This window comes from Platalea leucorodia (assembly GCF_965183815.1).
Source record: "Platalea leucorodia genome assembly, chromosome: 1".
In the NCBI taxonomy this organism is placed as follows: domain Eukaryota; kingdom Metazoa; phylum Chordata; class Aves; order Pelecaniformes; family Threskiornithidae; genus Platalea; species Platalea leucorodia.
This window is the reverse complement of record NC_138823.1, coordinates 150010592-150028275: the sequence shown is the minus strand read 5'-3', so window position 1 is coordinate 150028275 and position 17684 is coordinate 150010592. Positions and strand designations below refer to the sequence as shown.

Genomic DNA, 17684 nt, shown 5'->3' with positions numbered 1-17684 from the left:
CAGAGCTGGCATTCCTGTCTGCAGATAATAATTAGTGTGACATCTGCTATGCAACACAAATAGGGAATAGCTTTTAAAACACAAGGTAAAATAACAGAGTTCCTGTACTTGCTAAGCCCAGCACTACAATAATTTCATTAGCAATAACAAACAAAACAGACTGATAGAAAACCAATTTATTATCTAAACCACTAATTACACAGCTTAAATGTATCACGTAGAAGCTATGCTTAAGGGAGGAAATCAAGTTCATATAATTAGCTACAGACTACTAGTGCAATTTGTAACAAAAATCTGAAGGTGTTATAAAATTTTGCTGTATCATTTTTCTATATGGCCTTTTTGGTTTCTCAATATAAAATAAGGTGACATTTTCATGTATTTATTATACTGATGAAAAACACATATATAACTGTCGTGGTTTAACCCCAGCCAGCAACTAAGCACCACACAGCCGCTCGCTCACTCCCCACCAGTGGGATGGGGGAGAGAATCAGAAGGGTAAAAGGGAGAAAACTCATGGGTTGAGATAAGAACAGTTTAATAATTGAAGTAAAATAAATAAGAACAGTTAAATAGGCAAAGCAAAAACCATGCACGCAAACAAAACAAAGCAAGGAATTCATTCACTACTTTCCATCAGCAGGCAGGTGTTCAGCCATCCCCAGGAAAGCAGGGCTGCATAACGGTTACTCGGGAAGACAAACACCATCATACCCAATGTCCCCCACCTTCCTTCTTCTTCCCCCAGCTTATATATACTGAGCATGACGTCATATGGTACGGAATAGCCCTTGGGCCAGTCGGGGTCAGCACCCCCCCGGCTGTGCCCCTTCCCAGCTTCTTGTGCCCCCGGCAGAGCAGGGGAAGCTGAAAAGTCCTTGACCAGTGTGAGCACCACTTAGCAACTCTTTAGCAACAGCTTAGCACTACTTAGCAAGAACCAAAGCATCAGTGTATCATCGACTTGTTCTCATCCCAAACCCAAAACACAGCCCCATACCGGCTACCAAGACGAAAATTAACTCTATCCCAGCTGAAACCAGGACAATAACTAACTTCAGATAGATAGATTAGATAGATAGATAGATAGATAGATAGATAGATAGATAGATAGATAATGGAGCACATCTGGCCACCAAGCAGCAAGGTTCTTATGTACCGCTCATCTCTCAAGTCTTATTAGTTCTGTCTATGGCACACTAGTGACTGTTTTGCGCCCAATGTCTTTAATGATTAAAATCTGTGAGATGTGATATGAAATTTCTATTTGACTTGCTGAATAATTTTCCACTACAAGCCTGGTGTAGATGAGTGACTTCTTGACCACTAAAGGAATATCTTAGCATATTGCAAACCTGCCAAGACCAGACTCAAAGCTGAAAACACATGAGCTTGTTCCTTTAAGTATGATTTATCATAAGGCTTATAAATTAGCCCATTTCACATATTAAGCACAAGAACAAGAAATACCTTCTTTTCCCCTTCTGAAAAATGATGGAAATTCCTAGGAGAGAGAGCTGTCAACAGCTATCTGGACAGAAAATGTGAAGCCAAAAAAATAAAGCATAAAAGAGCTCTGAAAAAAGTTGCAGTAGCTACTCTATAACTGTCCAAACCATGCATTTGGATTTCAGGTGCAAATCTCTCATAGATAAGAGAGTAAGAAAAGGCACAAAAGGTATAAATGGATGTAGATATGAAGGGAAGGTAAGAGATGAAAATGTCATGTGGCCTCAATATGTCATGTGCACAAATTAATCTTTAAATACATCTCTTCCAGGTCACTACCTATTTCTTACCTGCATAACCTTTTATCTGGTCTTTGCACTATCTAATCAACCTGCTTAGTGATATTCTTTGGTGTTTAAAAAACACGATTGTTCATTTTGTTTGCAATGCCCATCATGTTTGTAGAAAAGGGAGCATTTTGGAACTCTTAGCTCGGTCATCCAATACACTGGACCAGACTCATGCCTGATGCCACCAGCCTGTTACAACTAAGACTGTGCCATGCAACGAAGGTCAATGATATACGTTCACAGTATGTGAAGTGTATCTGCTCTATAAAAAAGGACAAACTCAGGGTTGGTATTATTGACTTAATCAAACTTCCTCAGAAGATCTGGGTTAATATATCTACTAGGTTTTGCTAAACATGCAGTTGTCCGTGTTGCAAATTATTCTTTCATATTTAAAGCCAGTACAAGGCAAAGGTGTGTCCAGAGACAGTCTCTCTGACATTTTCTTTCAGTGTCCATTAGCCAAGTTGTGCCATGCCTTGCACAGCACAGCGAATGCAGACTGACCCGCTCCTGCCTGTCTAGCCCCCAGCACAAGTAAATTCCTATGTTAACCCATATCCTCTCTCATAGCCTGCTCTGCAGATGTCTGTACTTCACCCGACTGCACAAAACTGCAGAGCAAGATATGATGAACTGAAAGCAGTGACCAAAGTCACTTTCCTCTCTTTCAAGATTTGGAAAAATCATGGAGAGCCTCCTTACACTTGAGTGGGTATGGGAAGAGAACACCCACAGATGGCAAATGGAGTAAAGGCAGTAAGGGCATGACTTCAGGAGAGGTAAGAAAGAATGGATTCAGAAAAGCAAAGATCATATAAAGAAACATGAAAAATCAAGAAATGTGAAGCTGGATTTTTGAATATGGCTTACACACCAACTCTTAGAATCACAGAATGCTTCGGGATGGAAGGGACCTTTAAAGGCCATCTAGTCCATCCCCCCTGCAAGTGGCAGGGACAGCTACAACTCGATCAGGTTGCTCAGAGCCCCACCCAGCCTGGCCTTGAATGTTTCCAGGGATGGGGCATCTACCACCTCTCTGGGCAACCTGTTCCAGTGTTTCACTACCCCTAGTGTAAAAAATGTTCTCCTTATATCTAGTCTAAATCTACCTTCTTTTAGTTTAAAACCATTACCCCTTGTCCTATCGCTATTGGCCCTGCTAAAAAGTCTGTTCCCATCTTTCTTATAAGCCCCCTTTAAGTACTGAAAGGCCGCAATAAGGTCTCCCCGCAGCCTTCTCTTCTCCAGGCTGAACAACCCCAGCTCTTTCAGCCTTTCCTCATAGCAGAGGTGTTCCATCCCTCTGACCATTTTTGTGGCCTCCTCTGGACCCGCTCCAACAGGTCCATGTCCTTCCTGTGCTGAGGACCCCAGAGCTGGATGCAGTGCTGCAGGTGGGGTCTCACCAGAGCGGAGTAGAGGGGCAGAATCACCTCCCTCGCCCTGCTGGCCACGCTGCTTTTGATGCAGCCCAGGATACGGTTGGCTTTCTGGGCTGCGAGCACCCATTGCTGGCTCATGTCTAGCTTTTCGTCTGTCAGTACCCCCTCTTCATAGAGGCCTTAGGAAAGTACTTCATCCTTACTTCTACAGCTTTGCTGTCTCTAAGAATTGGACAGCACTAAAATAAAAATACCACATATGCAGCCTAACTTGGTCTCTTTTGCATATATAATCTTCAGTTAACTATATAATTTCTTAAGAGACCAGACTCATTTGATGCATGTGACAGAGAAATTCCAGAGATAAATTAAGGTTGGCTAATGAAAAAAGCTCTGTAATTTGTTGCAAGTGACATTCAGATGTCTAGGGAATGACAGAAAATACCGCAGGGGGAAAAAAGTGGTCTTGTGCACATGTGCAACTGAATTCTAACTTTGTCTGTACCTCAGGCTCCTGTGCATATGAAAGAAGTCCCCACTCAAGCCAAACTTTGCAGAGGTGATCACGGAGAGCATTTCTGTTGCTATTTGGGTGCCAACCTAGGCATTTTTGCTGCGATTTGCAGCAGAACTAAGCACACAGGGCTGTATTTGTAGCCAGTGAGACCATATATAACATGTTATATATAGATTTGACTAAGCTCTGTAACTGAGCCAAAGGCATTGCAAAATGGGCACCCAGATTAAATGGACCATATAACCCTAATCTTATTGTGCTTCAGCTCTGGCTGTGTAAAATGGGGATAATGCCACCCTGTCACTGCAAGATGACAGTGGAAATAAATTTACCCATATTTGTGAAGAGCTTAAATCCTAAACTGTGAGTTTCCTTCCCGCCATGGTCAGGAAAGGAAAGTGAGTTATTGTAGGCTGTCCTGGTTGCTTCTCAGCCCTCCTACCCTGCCAGAAATGCCTTTCTCTTGTGCCTCTTCAGGCTGGCCTCTGGGTGAAGATGGCTGTGGGCTAAAGCTGCTGAAAGGAGCTCCCTGGAGCCAGGATACCCATCCCTGCGCTTGCTTGCACTCTGCTGTCCAAAAGCTACCTGCAAAAAGAACACACCCCTGAAGGATTAAAGCCCATTTTCATGACTTTCTATGACTCTGTGTCTGACCACACTCACTTGCTTAAAAAGCACTGTCATAGGCCAAGAACAGGCCGCTGCTCTCCAGAGACTGTGATATGCTCTGTGTCCTTTCCTTACACTAATAAGGGAGAGCCCGTTACAGCTGAGACTTGACTAAGTTCATTTGGTATTCTGAACTTTACACTCTTGGCAAAACAGTACTGTTCCCACAGTTATGCAATTTTTTTCCTCAGGTTTTGGACACAAATTACTGATTCCAACTCTACTTACATCCGTAACACAGCTACAACTATCTACTTCTCCATCACACTTCATTTCATCAGACTAATGTTTACATTTTAAATCCCCTTTATTGAAACGAAGCGAGCTATGGATCTGGAGGCGCGGCTCTTCCATCCGTTCATTCACTCAGGGTGCTGGCTGGAGCCGAGCATGCACCATTTTGAAATACGAAAAAAATTGTGTCCTCAATTGCTCCTGTGTTGCCAGCCAGGACAGTCTCTTTCTGCCTCACTGCGTCCATTCTCCCACCTGGAGAGTTGCACCATGTCATAGGACAAGTTTTTTTCTTCAACTGAAAGGATTTTAATCTATTTCAATGAACTGTGATTACATGTATAAGTCTTTAGTGCTGAGTTATTCCTAGCAAAGTATAAATTACCAGAGGTTTATCTGTCTCTCTTACCATATCTCAGCATCATTTTAATTAGCTAGGCACAGTAATACAGAAACCTATGCGTGGAGTAAGAACCAACGGTACCAAATCCTGACTTTTTTTCTACCAGAACTTCCATGGTCTGTGGCTGTGCAAGGCTGAAAGAAGAGCAGGGGTCCATGGGCTGGCAGGGGGAACAGCATGCTCTGTCGCCCACACAGTCACAAGTCTGCCTTGCAGGTCCACTTGATGTAATGCAAGGGACATGCTGACATACAGTCTGCGGGCCCCATGGCTTGAGGTGACCAGCTTTTGCTGGCAATAGAGACATATCTACTGACTTGAGTGTGAGCAACATGCCTAGGAGTCTCACTGCACAAAACATATGCCAGTGCCCAGGTCTACAATCTCCAGGAACTCCCCTCATTTCTGCACTTCTCTCAGCCCTTACACACATGCATTTTATTTCTTCCTCTACACAGGTGTGCTGTCCTGCCTCACTCTTTCCATAGCCCACTGTTGTTATTAAAGCCGCCTGGCCACTCTTCTGTCTCCATGTGCCCCATCACCCTCTTCACTTGTGCATGGATGAAAGAGGGAGAACAGGATCAGAAAGATCTACCACCAGCAGCTGAAAGCAAGCTGAGTGTGGGACCTCTTCTCTCACTTCTTAAAGAGGATGCAAGCAAATGCCAATGGTATCCAAAGTACTTGAAGGGCTGGAAAGACTTGGAGCAGTATAAGAAGTAGATTCCAAAAAGGGTGGTGCAAAGACAAGAGGAAGTCAGAGCATCTTCCAGCCTCTCCCAAAGCCATCTCCTCCCTGGGTGGCTTGCAGAAGCATCTGAATATGGCATTTACCAATAAATACACATGCGGCTCAGGCAACTCAGATGATTTCCTTAGCAGAAAAACTTCCCAGGAATGGTGTCTAAATAAAGGCTATGGTATTTCACCTGTGATGTAACAGATACCAAGAAAAAGCAACATTACTGCAGAGGGTAACACAACCCAAACTGCTCAGCCTGGGCATTCCGGCACCACTCATCATCTTTGTGGCTCTTCCCCATACCTTTTCCAGATTTACTATATCCTAGAGATAAGGGACATAAACCACACACAGTGCTGGTGATGTGGACTGTGAAAGAGGTGTACATGGTAGCGGGAGGAGTGGGTTACAAGCAGGAAAGGGACAGAGCTGAAGGCTCCTCCATAAACCAGGATTCTTTTCCTATTTTTGCTGCAAACATTTTATACAGCCCTGGTCTTATCACTTAGAGTAAGCTTTTCACAAGTGATCACTATTTTTACATGATACATTTTCTGAGTATCTAATGTGAGAACTAAAGCCAGATCTTCATCAGTGCTGAATTCTAACAAGTGCCTCCTGGTTGTGCTTTCCACACAGAGGAGGCTATAAACAGTACTCTGAAAAACCAGTCCCTAGATGTCTCAAGACAGACACCCAAAATGGATAGCTACTGTTGACAATTTTGGCTTTAATCTTTGTACATCGATGCTAAGGAGAACATGGCTTAAAAACGTCCATTTGGAAACAAACAGTTCTTTATTCATTGCATGCTCTGAACAACACACCCTGAATATGGCATAGGGCCACATCAAATGGGGATAACAAAAAGAAATAATAATCACTCATCCGCTGAATGCAGCAGAGGGCCTGTAGAAAATTTAATAAAGGGCCTCATAAGGCTGTATTACAATGCCCTAGCTCAAAACTGTACAGGCAGTCTTAATGCCCAATCTGTCAGAGCCTGTCCTGGCAACTCATACCCTCTTTGGATACAAAGATTATATACCTTAAATATCAACAAACAACCAGTGGGAGGGAGTTCTTTTGGGAACAGCCTGAAATACTTTGTTCCTTTTCCTGGCTGAAGGCATGCAGTAACCATGGCGCAGCCTTGTGTTTGAAATCCTCTGGATGCCCAGGACGCAGAGCGTGACCCACCGATTAGTGGGCTATGGCAGCAGCTCGGGCCAGCTGCCTGGGAGCAGCCCAGCTCCTGCCAGCCGGGAATCAAACAGGCGCTGGGGGAAATTACCTCTCTGCGCCTAGTTAATACCTGCCATTCGCTTCTGGTTTAAATAAAACATTGAAAAACACAGAATGCATGGGGAGTTTTAAAAACTACAGATCAAATCCTATCTGTGCTGGGTGAAACCCTGGCCCTGCTGTAGTCAGGAACATCCACCTGCCAAGATGTCACCTCTGCTTTCTATTTGTGTTTCTGCATGCTTGTTTATCTCTCTGCCTGCCTTTCTCTCCTGCCTGGGGCTTTGTTCATTAAACTTACTATTTTGCTTTTTTTCCCAGTTTGTGGGAATTTCTTTTAAATCCTGTGCTGACATCTGTTTCACTTATAGGTTTTTTCCCTCAGGATAAAGAATAATAGTTTGATTTGTGACACTGCAAGCCCTTAGGTACCAAAAGTTTATTGCTTGGGTTTTTTTCTAACTTGGAATCTGGCTGTGACAGGTAGAGGTATAGAATATATTCAGGCCATAGGAAAAAGGCTTTGTGGGTGAGTATTTTCAAGTCCTCGGGTCTTTCTCTAAAATCTCAAATTGTCAACCATGCCACAGCTTGTCAATGAGACAGATTCCCCAACCTTGAAAGTGATGCAGAAATGAACACAAAGGAAATAAAAGAATCTAGGCAAGTGACAAATAAGCTACCCACAAGTATCCAACCTCAAGGAAAATGCACACTAACTTCCATTATGTTATGTAGATATAAAATAAGATTTACTGAATGCTAATTTTTCTCATCAGCATATCACAGAGTACAGAGGCAATGCTAGAAATGGTGACAACCTTTGTGTCTAAGTCCCTACTTCTCTCACAGAGAGCATCCTCTTAAACTTAATGGAAATGTAAATATAAAACATTCACTGCAATAAAAGTCTCCGGAGATAGAGCCTAAGTAGCATGATTGGTATGGAAAATGCTTCATAAATCCTAACTCCAATAATCTCTGGTAGCATAAAGGATTCATCTCATTACGACTTTCTAACAGAGCCTTGTTAATTCTCACTTCACTAATCTGCGACCTTGAAAATTCCCTCTCCACATTTCAGTAAAGCGTTGACAGCTGAATGAAACAGGGAGGTATTCCAGCAATGGCTACAGGTGACGGAATATATTCCAAAACGCTCACCAGTTTTATATAAAATACTGTGCCTGACTAAATTAAATGAAATAACAAGCCCTTCATAAATTATCATTCAGTATTTTTATTTTCACATTTTAAATCAAATATCATAATCTATCAATTAATTTATCACATAGAATCTTTTGCAAGGCTGCTCCTAGTCAACTATAGGAATAAAAGGGGTTCTGCCTTATGGGTAATTCTCCTGACATATGTCTGAGACGAAGTATCTAATTTTGGAACTAGTTCCTACTGGCTGTAAGCTTTTCAGACTGCTATTAACAATAAAAATCTTGAAGTGCATATACACACACATATAGACACACACATATATGTGTCTATATATATAGACACACATGTTAGTACAGACTTGTAGGCATACATCTCCTGGTACCACTAATGTGGCTGCATAGTTTACTGAAAACTTGCACAAACATAACTGCTTATAAGCTAGTTTGGGTAAGAAGGCAAAATGACAGAACATAAGAAATTCTGCCCAGATTTGTTCAGGCTTGGGAGCTGGCTTTGCCTCTACTGCCCTTGGGTGCATTTTGAAAAACATTCAAGAGCAGGGAAAAGGCAGAAAGGTAAGAATTTATTTCAGATTTCAAAACACTGATGTATTTGAGATAGTGGGTGGCACACCTGGGCTGTACTAGAAAGACCAGCTCTAGGTGCAGAAGCATCAAAGCTGCCCAGCCATCAGGAGGAAGCACATTATACTGTATAACTGAACACTGGCATGGGGAATCCGCTGTTTGTTATAAAATTAAGGAAACAAAATGTGTCATTTTTCTCCTCGATATGAGTTCTGCAGGGTGTCATTTTTTAGCTCCTGCCTATCCCATGCATTGAGAGCACATCTAACAAATGCGTTAAGTTGGGATGTTTGATGTGCATTTCCTATTCCCATTACTTTGATACTAATTTCTGTAAGGTTATGAAAGAGTGGTCTTGCAAGTTCTTTCCCTCCTCACACACAAGAGTTCTGCCCAGTTCTGTGGTGCAAAAGCAAAAAGCTTCTGTTATTTTAGCCACAATTTATCACTTTAATAGTGTAGGAGAGCACGATATCTTCTGCCTTCAAAGACGAAATTTCTTGAGCACCCATCACTTTGTTACTACAATCCAAGTTACAAACCTTTGAAAGTCATAAAAGTCTCAGTATATTTTAAATATGTTTTACTTCTCAGCACCTTTAAAAAACATATATACCAATATTTCATCCCTTAGAAGCTTTTCACGTGATGTTATGCAGCCTGACAAAACTTTAAGATATTCTAAAAGAAGACAAATGAAAAGGCAACCAAGCTTTATTTTAGAAATTAAAAGATAAACTAGAAGATGAACATACCAACAGCCATCATGTAATCCCAGCGGTCTATGAGGCACATATTGAAGATCAGGTGGTCAGATGTTTGCCCTTGGCCAATGAGTGGAATGTTTCTCTCCAGATTTTGGGTTATTGCAGAAGTCCAGCCAACGAGAAACCAAAAGACTATCAGGAGAATAACAGCCAGCATCCTCATCACTCGCCCACCTGTCATGTATGGAATACGCTGAGCAGTTCGGGACAGGAATACCTTCAAAACCCTGCAAAATTCAGACATTGCAGAATTAAAAAGAGCACTAGCTGTGCTGCAGGAATTAGACTTTCATTTTACTTCACTATCAGATTATTGAAAAAAATTATCAACATTCTTTCCCCTGACAGTATGTACAAGAGTGAAATTTGAAACATTATTACTTTCACATTCATCGTATTTAAATGGAACTGATTGCTGCCCAGAGAGTGCTACACAGCAATAACAGAAGATATTAGCTATGCTTATGTTAGAGACATGCATTCACATGCTGTGTTGGCAAGCTGTTTTGTACCTTCTAGCTCCCCGTGGAAGACTTCTGTCTTTGGAAAAGGGAAGGTCATTTCCATAAAATAGCAACCACGTGTGTAAGATTTCATTTTGTTTTGATGCTGTCTGTCTGCTCATCTCCAATCATACTATTTCCAGAGAAAAAATTAGCTCTTCTTGGATGTTTTCCCCATTGAGTTTGATGCTTCTGAGACAATACCTTACTCCTCGTAGAAATAACTGTGGAAGGCACTTTGCTAATTAAGTGTTTTCTAACTCGTTTAGAGGCAACAACATGTTTTTCAAGCTGGGACAGAACCATCATAAGGAGCTGCAGGGGCTGCTGCTGCCATTGCAGTGCTCCTGCCTTGGCCCTGCCAAGTTACTAAGGCTGGGCAGTGAGGAAAGGCCACCACTGAAGTTTTCATGTACCCAAACTGTTAGAAGCAGGTGGGCTGAAGTTGAAAGGCTTTTTTAGAGATTGGGCTGAGGAGCCTTTCAAAGTGAAAAGGTGAGCTGTTTCAGTGATTTTGTCCTCAAAACCGTGGTGGTTCCTGATTCCTGAGCATGAGCGTGTCTAGTGAATACTCTTGATATCCATGAAGCGACAAATTATCACTGAGGTTTAGGGAACTTGAATTTTTCCAGATAGTTGAGTTTTTAAATGCCCTTGTCGGTTCTCAAGTCTTTTCAGTGTACTAAGCACCAAGCCACCTCCCAGGCCGTTCCATGGCCAGGCCCACCTTTTCAGCAAAAAAAAAAAATCACACTCCAGATTAATATTTATGCTTATATTTGTCTAAGAGAAGGCAGAAGCAAGTGGTGCTGCCTCACAAACAAATAATAGGGCACTGTCTTTTAAAGCAGAAGCACAAAAGCTTTTCCATATCCATAAAAATGAATCATCGTTTGACTACAAACACAGCCTTCACAGTGTGCATTAGGTGAAGTCAGAGATCTGAATATGTTCAACATTATTCAGCTGTTTCCCTCCCAACAGTTACTCCACAGGGAGTCACAGTTTTTGATCTTTCCGTGTTTGATAGATGTTCTGCTCTCCCTTTACAGATGCTAAGTGTTCTATGTTGGAAGCAGCTTCCCAAAGACTTCAGGCAGGACAGACAGACAACTCCACAGCGACAAGGTAGGCAACTGCCTCCACATTGCTCAGCCACACCACTACTGTTCCAGGGCAGCACAGGTAAATCCTCATTTTTAGAACACTAAAAATCAATAAGTGAAGGCTTTCCTCCTCCCTGTTGTGAATGGCGATCAATACTTAGCTTCTTTGAAGGGAAGGAAAAGGTATTCTTTTTGTAATGCACTGGAAAACACCATCTTTTCACAGATATAGTTTGCCATTTGAGAAAAATATCACATATGTTTATGAAGCTTTAAGAACTGCAGAAATTGTACAAACCAACTGAGAACGACTAGAAACTTTCCTTTGTATTTTGGCTCTCCAAAGTCAATTCCTGATTCTACTGAAAGCCAACATGTGAGCCTTTTCTGGACGTAACAAGGCAGGACGCATTACGTTTTTTCCAGTACTAGCTCATTAACTGCTGTGAGACAGCTTTCTAAGGTAGAGGGGTGGGCTGCTGTCACATTATTGATCTAAGCACAGTGAAACGTAACATTTAGCAGTACAGCAGTCAAAAAAACCCTCCAATTTGGATCAAACCACATTTTTTTTTTCATCTTTTTCACAAAAGTAAGTGTCCACCACCACCACCGTTTCTACCTTGAACATGTAGGCCTACATGTAACCCAATCTTTACACTTTTTTTTTTTCAAAAATCCTTTTTCTGAGAAGCTGTAAGAAAAGCTGGGTAAGATGTGTAGTGTTGAAAATCTCTTTTCCAGAGGCTATGGCACAAAAGTACTCAACCAGAACATGAGACCAAATTGCCTCAGCAAACACGTATTGTCTGATGACTGGTACCCTCCAACAGAAAATTGGGGAGTTCTCGATTCACATCCCTGCCCTGACTTCTGGGTAGACAATGCTTAATCCCCCTTTTTCGCACTGTTCTATATTTATATATTGGGTTGAAATACCTGTTGAACAAATGAGAGAGATTTCTCACAGGGAGGTAAGAAGTGGAGCTGGTGGGCTGCATCTATACCGGGAAACTAAGTACGCCCAGGGTTGTCCCTGGCAGTGATGCCAACGGGCACAGAACAGACAGCATCCATACTATTACTGTCCAACACAGGGTGGCTGCATGCAAACTACCCACTGCAGTGGCCTGTGCCAACTCCTGAACCACGCGGCGAAACGGCTTGGGAGCATTCAGGTTAGCACGGGCCAAGGGCAGGCCAAGGACCACTAGAACAGTTCGGCAGGACAGATGATGGAGTTCCAGCACCCAGGAATGTTCTCTGATGCTACTTAATTTATGAATATAGATGTAGCTCTGGATTCAAATCCCTGAGCAAATTAATGTTTAATTATGAGTATCAAGTAAGGCAACACCAACTAGAAAGAGTCCTCCTCCTGTCCTGTGTAACCCCCAAATGCCTGGTAGTGCTAGGCAGTGCCCTGGTAGAAGCTTAGGGCACTGTTTGAGATGTATGGCCTCTGATCTAAGGCGGGAGAGGAAACTTAACCATCTTCCTCAGCATCTTCTAGCTCTTCTCCCAACTAAAACCATTCAGCATATGCAATCCACTTTTATGTGCCATTGTTGGATAATCAAACCATCATTTTCAGTGACATGTCATCAGCTCTCTTTAAAGGCAGATCCGACAGAACACTGCAATGTGCTCTACCTGCTTTGCTGTAAGACAGCTGCCTTCAAGCACAGCTTTGACCTGCAGACAGCATTAAAGCTGATATGCAATAGCCATCCTTTTTACAGAGTAAATAGAAGGCACAGTTCAGGCTGAATGAACTGCCTAGAGACCACTGCCGGTAACTCCCAACTCTGCTGGCTGCACCGCCAAGTCTGGGGAGAATTGAGCTGTATGGTCTGAGGGTTTTTTTGGGGTGGCCTGGCTCCATATAAATGGATGAGGGGAGGACTTGGTTACAAACACTGAGAGCTGAGAGCCAAGGGAAGCCCAGCAGCCAGGAAGAGAAGCGATGCTGCAAGTGGATCTGAAGCAGAGGGACAGAGCATACTGGTTCACAAGCAAAGCATGTGTCTGCTGCTGTAGAAGTTACATCCTGAGATGTAATGTGTAATCTTAGAAAATAAATAAAACCATACTAAGTTTTCATGTCATATCAATAATCTGTCCTGTCAACAGAAAACAGGGCTCCCAAATTATCAGCTGACTGCGTAAGTGGCAGGAACAACAGGTGAAGGATCCTGCTTTGACAGCAATGACCTGGCACGGTTTGTTTATTTTTTTATTTCTAGCATCTGTCATTTTGTGGCTCTACTGAGTCATCCTGTCAAACTGCTCTGTTCCAGACTGATGATTTTTATTGTTATATGAAAGCTACATCAGAAAGATAACGGGTCAAGCTCTTATGAAGTATATTGCCCTCTATGGTACAGGGATTGTGTCTTACTGTTTTTTCTGGAGTAACAGCAAACATGCCACTAGTTACTTCGAGTTTGTAAACTGATGTGATTCTACTAAAACCAGTAAAAATGTACCAATGGCACTTGTATGGCACCATTCCAATACAAATGAGAGCCTACCCTTCACACTTGACACACAGGCACACACACAAACACTGAGCGCAGGTTTTACTTCCACATCAGGAAAGATGACTGAAGAAGGAACATCAACACTTAAGGCCCAAGACCTTTCAATTCATATTTAGATGCACTCATACCACTAGTTACTGGCTCTCAGCTGGAAAGGATAAAACCCAACTGAGAGAGAGAAATGAACAGCTTTCTAAACCACATCCCAGCTGAAAGTCTCCAAATTAGTCACTATCTACTTCCCAAGTGATTTCTCAAGACCTCAGCATAGAATAGATGTGAAGTTCAGAAGATACTCACTGACATCAGGATGATCTTTTGTTTTCCTGAGTCTGATCATCTTGAACCTGAGCAAACCTGGGCTGAGGGCCATGCCATGTCAACAGTATGACAACGGCATGGCAAGACCTGCATCATACACATCACATCTCGTCCAGTGAAAAGGTACAACAATTAGAAAAAGAAGTTCTGGCAATTATTTGGGTGTATGAATACTTCTGAGAGTCCCCATCCTATGTGTAGCCAACAAACTTGGCCACATATCACTGATAGCCATCAAAATATCTCAATTCCTTCACACGACACTTGCAACAAATCAAGGTGTAGATAATAGGATTTCTCCCACAATTTCCAATTCAGGAAAGAATTTTGTAATAGCAAATACACTGTCAAGAAGACCATTGCCATGAAAGGCAATAAATTCTTAGAAGAACTGACTAACCCTTCCAAATGCACTGGATTTTGCCATTGGTAACACAGCACAAGCTGGCTGAAGGCTAGTCTGCACAGTGAGACAACTATGGTATCATAACGGGTAAACGTGGTGCTTGAGGACATGGTTTAGTGGTGGACTTGGCAGTGATAGGTTAACGGTTGGACTGGATGATCTTAAGGGTCTTTTCCAACCTTAACGATTCTATGATTCTATGATAAGCTTTCTAGATAGTTACAAGGTAAACCCTAGGTACCCATGGTACCAGAAACATGGAGAGGGAGATTGTGCTGCAGGATTGTTTCTTCCGTACTGGAAGCATGCCTCGCTTCAAATCCTCTTCTGGGGGTCTGTGGTCAATAAATGGCAATAGTCATATCTGAGGATATCCTGGCAGTACATTAACAAATTACTGATCAGGTAGTCCTGTGTACTGAGTGATCAGGGAAACAGTGGTGTATTTTTTCCTTAACAAATTATATTTAGTTTCAAAAATGTGATTTTGAAAGTACAGTTTCCTTGATACCTTCCCCAGAGTTTTGAAGTGATTTCCTCTCGTGGGAAACTAATGTAACACAAATTTATCAGATGTATGGCTAGAAAAGCAAGCTGTGAAGAGGAGTTTAAAAACTTATTTCATCTCAGTGCCTGGTAAAAAATACCATTAGTAAGCAAACACACATGGGTCATGACAATGCTAGCCTACTCAGTGCAGTAGTTTCCTAGATTAGCTTTAGTACTACATGTATAAATGTAATCTACAGTGCTTCGATGGAAGTCCCCCTTCTGGATCAAAGTATAGGAGATAAACTGTGCTGCCATTAATTTCCAAGAGTTTGACCAGACTGAGGAAGATAGGAGGGAAATCACATGCCATTCAAGGGAACGCTCCGGGTATTGGGAGACAATAGGAGTCCAGTAGGTCTCCCGCTGCAATCAGAACCACTCGCTCATTCCCATTGAGCAGCACTGAACTCTCAGTCTCACGCATATTTAATAACATGGAAAGAGTCTAAAAATATGACTTGCTTTGATGAAAATGTATTGATTTGAAGTAGCTTTTGTCTGTCAATCTGTAGGTAAGCCTGAAATGACCAAACAAGATGATTTTTTATTTTTTTAAATGTAGCCTAGATTCTGACATTTTTCATGCTATAAATATGCTTTATTTTCTCCTTTCACCTGCAAGTCTAAATTCCCACCTGAGAGAAAGCTCAATTTCCTGGTGGACTACAGATCAAAAAGCCTTCTCTGTCTGCAACCAATTCCAATGACTGTAGCTGGAGTCTTTTGACAAATCAGCTGAGGTTTGCTTTTCGCCAGTGCCTCCTCACTCCCCAGCTCACTGCCCTGCTGCCCACGTCTGTTCTGGCTGCCTGCTAGCTCCCTTTGCAGGAGACACTGAAACTGCACACGTGTTGCTTTTTGAAGTGCTTTTGTTCATATTACCGTATCGTCCAGGCAGGTCTCATCAGAAATGGCTGTTCCTCAACTGGATTTGCCCATCCTGGGTGTGTGCTGATGGATGTACCAAGCACCAGGGAGCTGAGAGGTTAGAAGGCTCAACAAGGGGACTTGCCATGTCACGTAACTAGGTTTCAGTGATGCAGACCCAGTCTCCTTATTTATGAAATCCTCATCTGCTTTGTGCTAATTATCTCTTCTAATAAACCACTTACTGCACTAATACCCCCACGAATCCTGCTGAGATTAGCAGAACTACACAGTGTCAGTGAAACATCTGACCCTCCACTGTCAAACTCTGACCGGGCAGAGCTCTTACAGAGCACATCGTGACTATGTAAGCTGTGAAACAAAAAGCCCATCGATCTGCCCCCAGACAACTAGCAGTGACATGTCTCCTGTTTGTCACCTATTCACGTCTAAGGTTACGCCACATGGTTGCTTCGGTGGCACCAAAATCGAGAGCTCATCACCACAGAATCCTACGGAAGATTTCTAAAATTCTGAAAATCCCCAGGCATTGGGATAGGCACAATACCATCTCATTCTGAGTCTGCTACCAAATGGTTAACATAGCCATTTTAATAATTTCCTTCTGATAGATATGTTTAAATAACTACATCCCTCACTCAGTAAAAATGAGGTCAGCTCCTCAGACATTTTTCTCCATAAGCAAACCAATCTTGTTGAGCTCTTTTCTTCATTCAAATTTGAGGTGGTTTTGTGGCAGAAACCTTAATTCATAGATCCTTGAGACTCCTGCTGCTAGTAGTATAGACTGAAGATTATAAATCCGTCAGCCTTTACAAGTTTTGGCTAAGCTAATTATTTGCTTCTTAAAAATCATCAGGTGATTATTATCTTTTTGTAAATCTAAAGCCATTCAGTTCTTTACCCTTATCAAAGACTTTCAGAACAGGCAGTACAAATGGTCTCAAGGTCACTATTTATCAGGAGCTTACACTGTGAAAATAGACGCAAGAACTGTCTCCTGGTAATCCTTTCCTACAACAGGTCAAGAACATTTTCAAGGCTTTCATTACAAAATTTGCTTCACAGAGCGCTGTGGAGTTGAACGTACAAAAGCCAACTCCCCTCCCGAGCCCAGCTCACAATGTTTCATTTAACAAAGGCCGATGAGTAAAACCAGCGGGGACGACACAAATTCCCCTCCTTGTTAGTGCTGCTCCATACATGCACCCTCTCCCACTGAAAACATACACAGACAATTTCAACAAGCTTTTTGAATGTCAGAGGCATTTTCTAGTGATCAGCAAGAAGGTAGCTGGTCAAAACCTTATGCCAAAGCTTGTATTTTTGTTCTTTAAATAGTCACACTACAGAGAGCAAAAATCTTGCCACGGATAAAGCCCAAATCCAGGCCAAAGTAAATTTGGGGGTGGCTATATATCTTGATACACAAAGATTTTCTTTCCTTTCTGCTTCTCCTTAGTTCACCGGTGAGCATGATAAGCCCCACTTAAAAAAAACAGTATCTTTTCAGCATTTTTCATGTGGCCAGAAAACCAAAATACCTCCTTCCTTTTAAGCTAAAGACAGTAGATACTCTGATCCATTTGCATGATGTGAAAAGTTGCAGCTTTAAGAAACAAAATGCATATGAAATTTTCAACAGGACCATAAGATTTAGCAGTCAATAGCAGCTGCACTACGTGTTTCAGCACTGTTATAAATTTAAGCTATTAAATTTATTAAGGTACTATATAAGAAGAATGCCAGGCTTTTCTCTGGATCAAAAAGCAGTGAAGAAAAATCTAGTGAACTTGAATGAATTACAATTCACTCTGCTAGCAGTCGTTTATTGTGAG

The 17684-nt window shown here is 42.1% G+C and overlaps 1 protein-coding gene across 1 annotated transcript in view; it reads right to left on the bottom strand.

Moving 5' to 3' along the window:
• The window catches only part of GPR158 (G protein-coupled receptor 158), a gene marked incomplete at both ends in the record, with an annotated part of 211396 nt that overhangs the window by 12255 nt on the left and 181457 nt on the right, over positions 1–17684 (bottom strand). The window contains one exon of the mRNA XM_082307042.1: positions 9516–9754. Coding sequence (XP_082163168.1) covers positions 9516–9754 — 239 coding nt within the window. The remainder of the gene's footprint in view (positions 1–9515; positions 9755–17684) is intronic.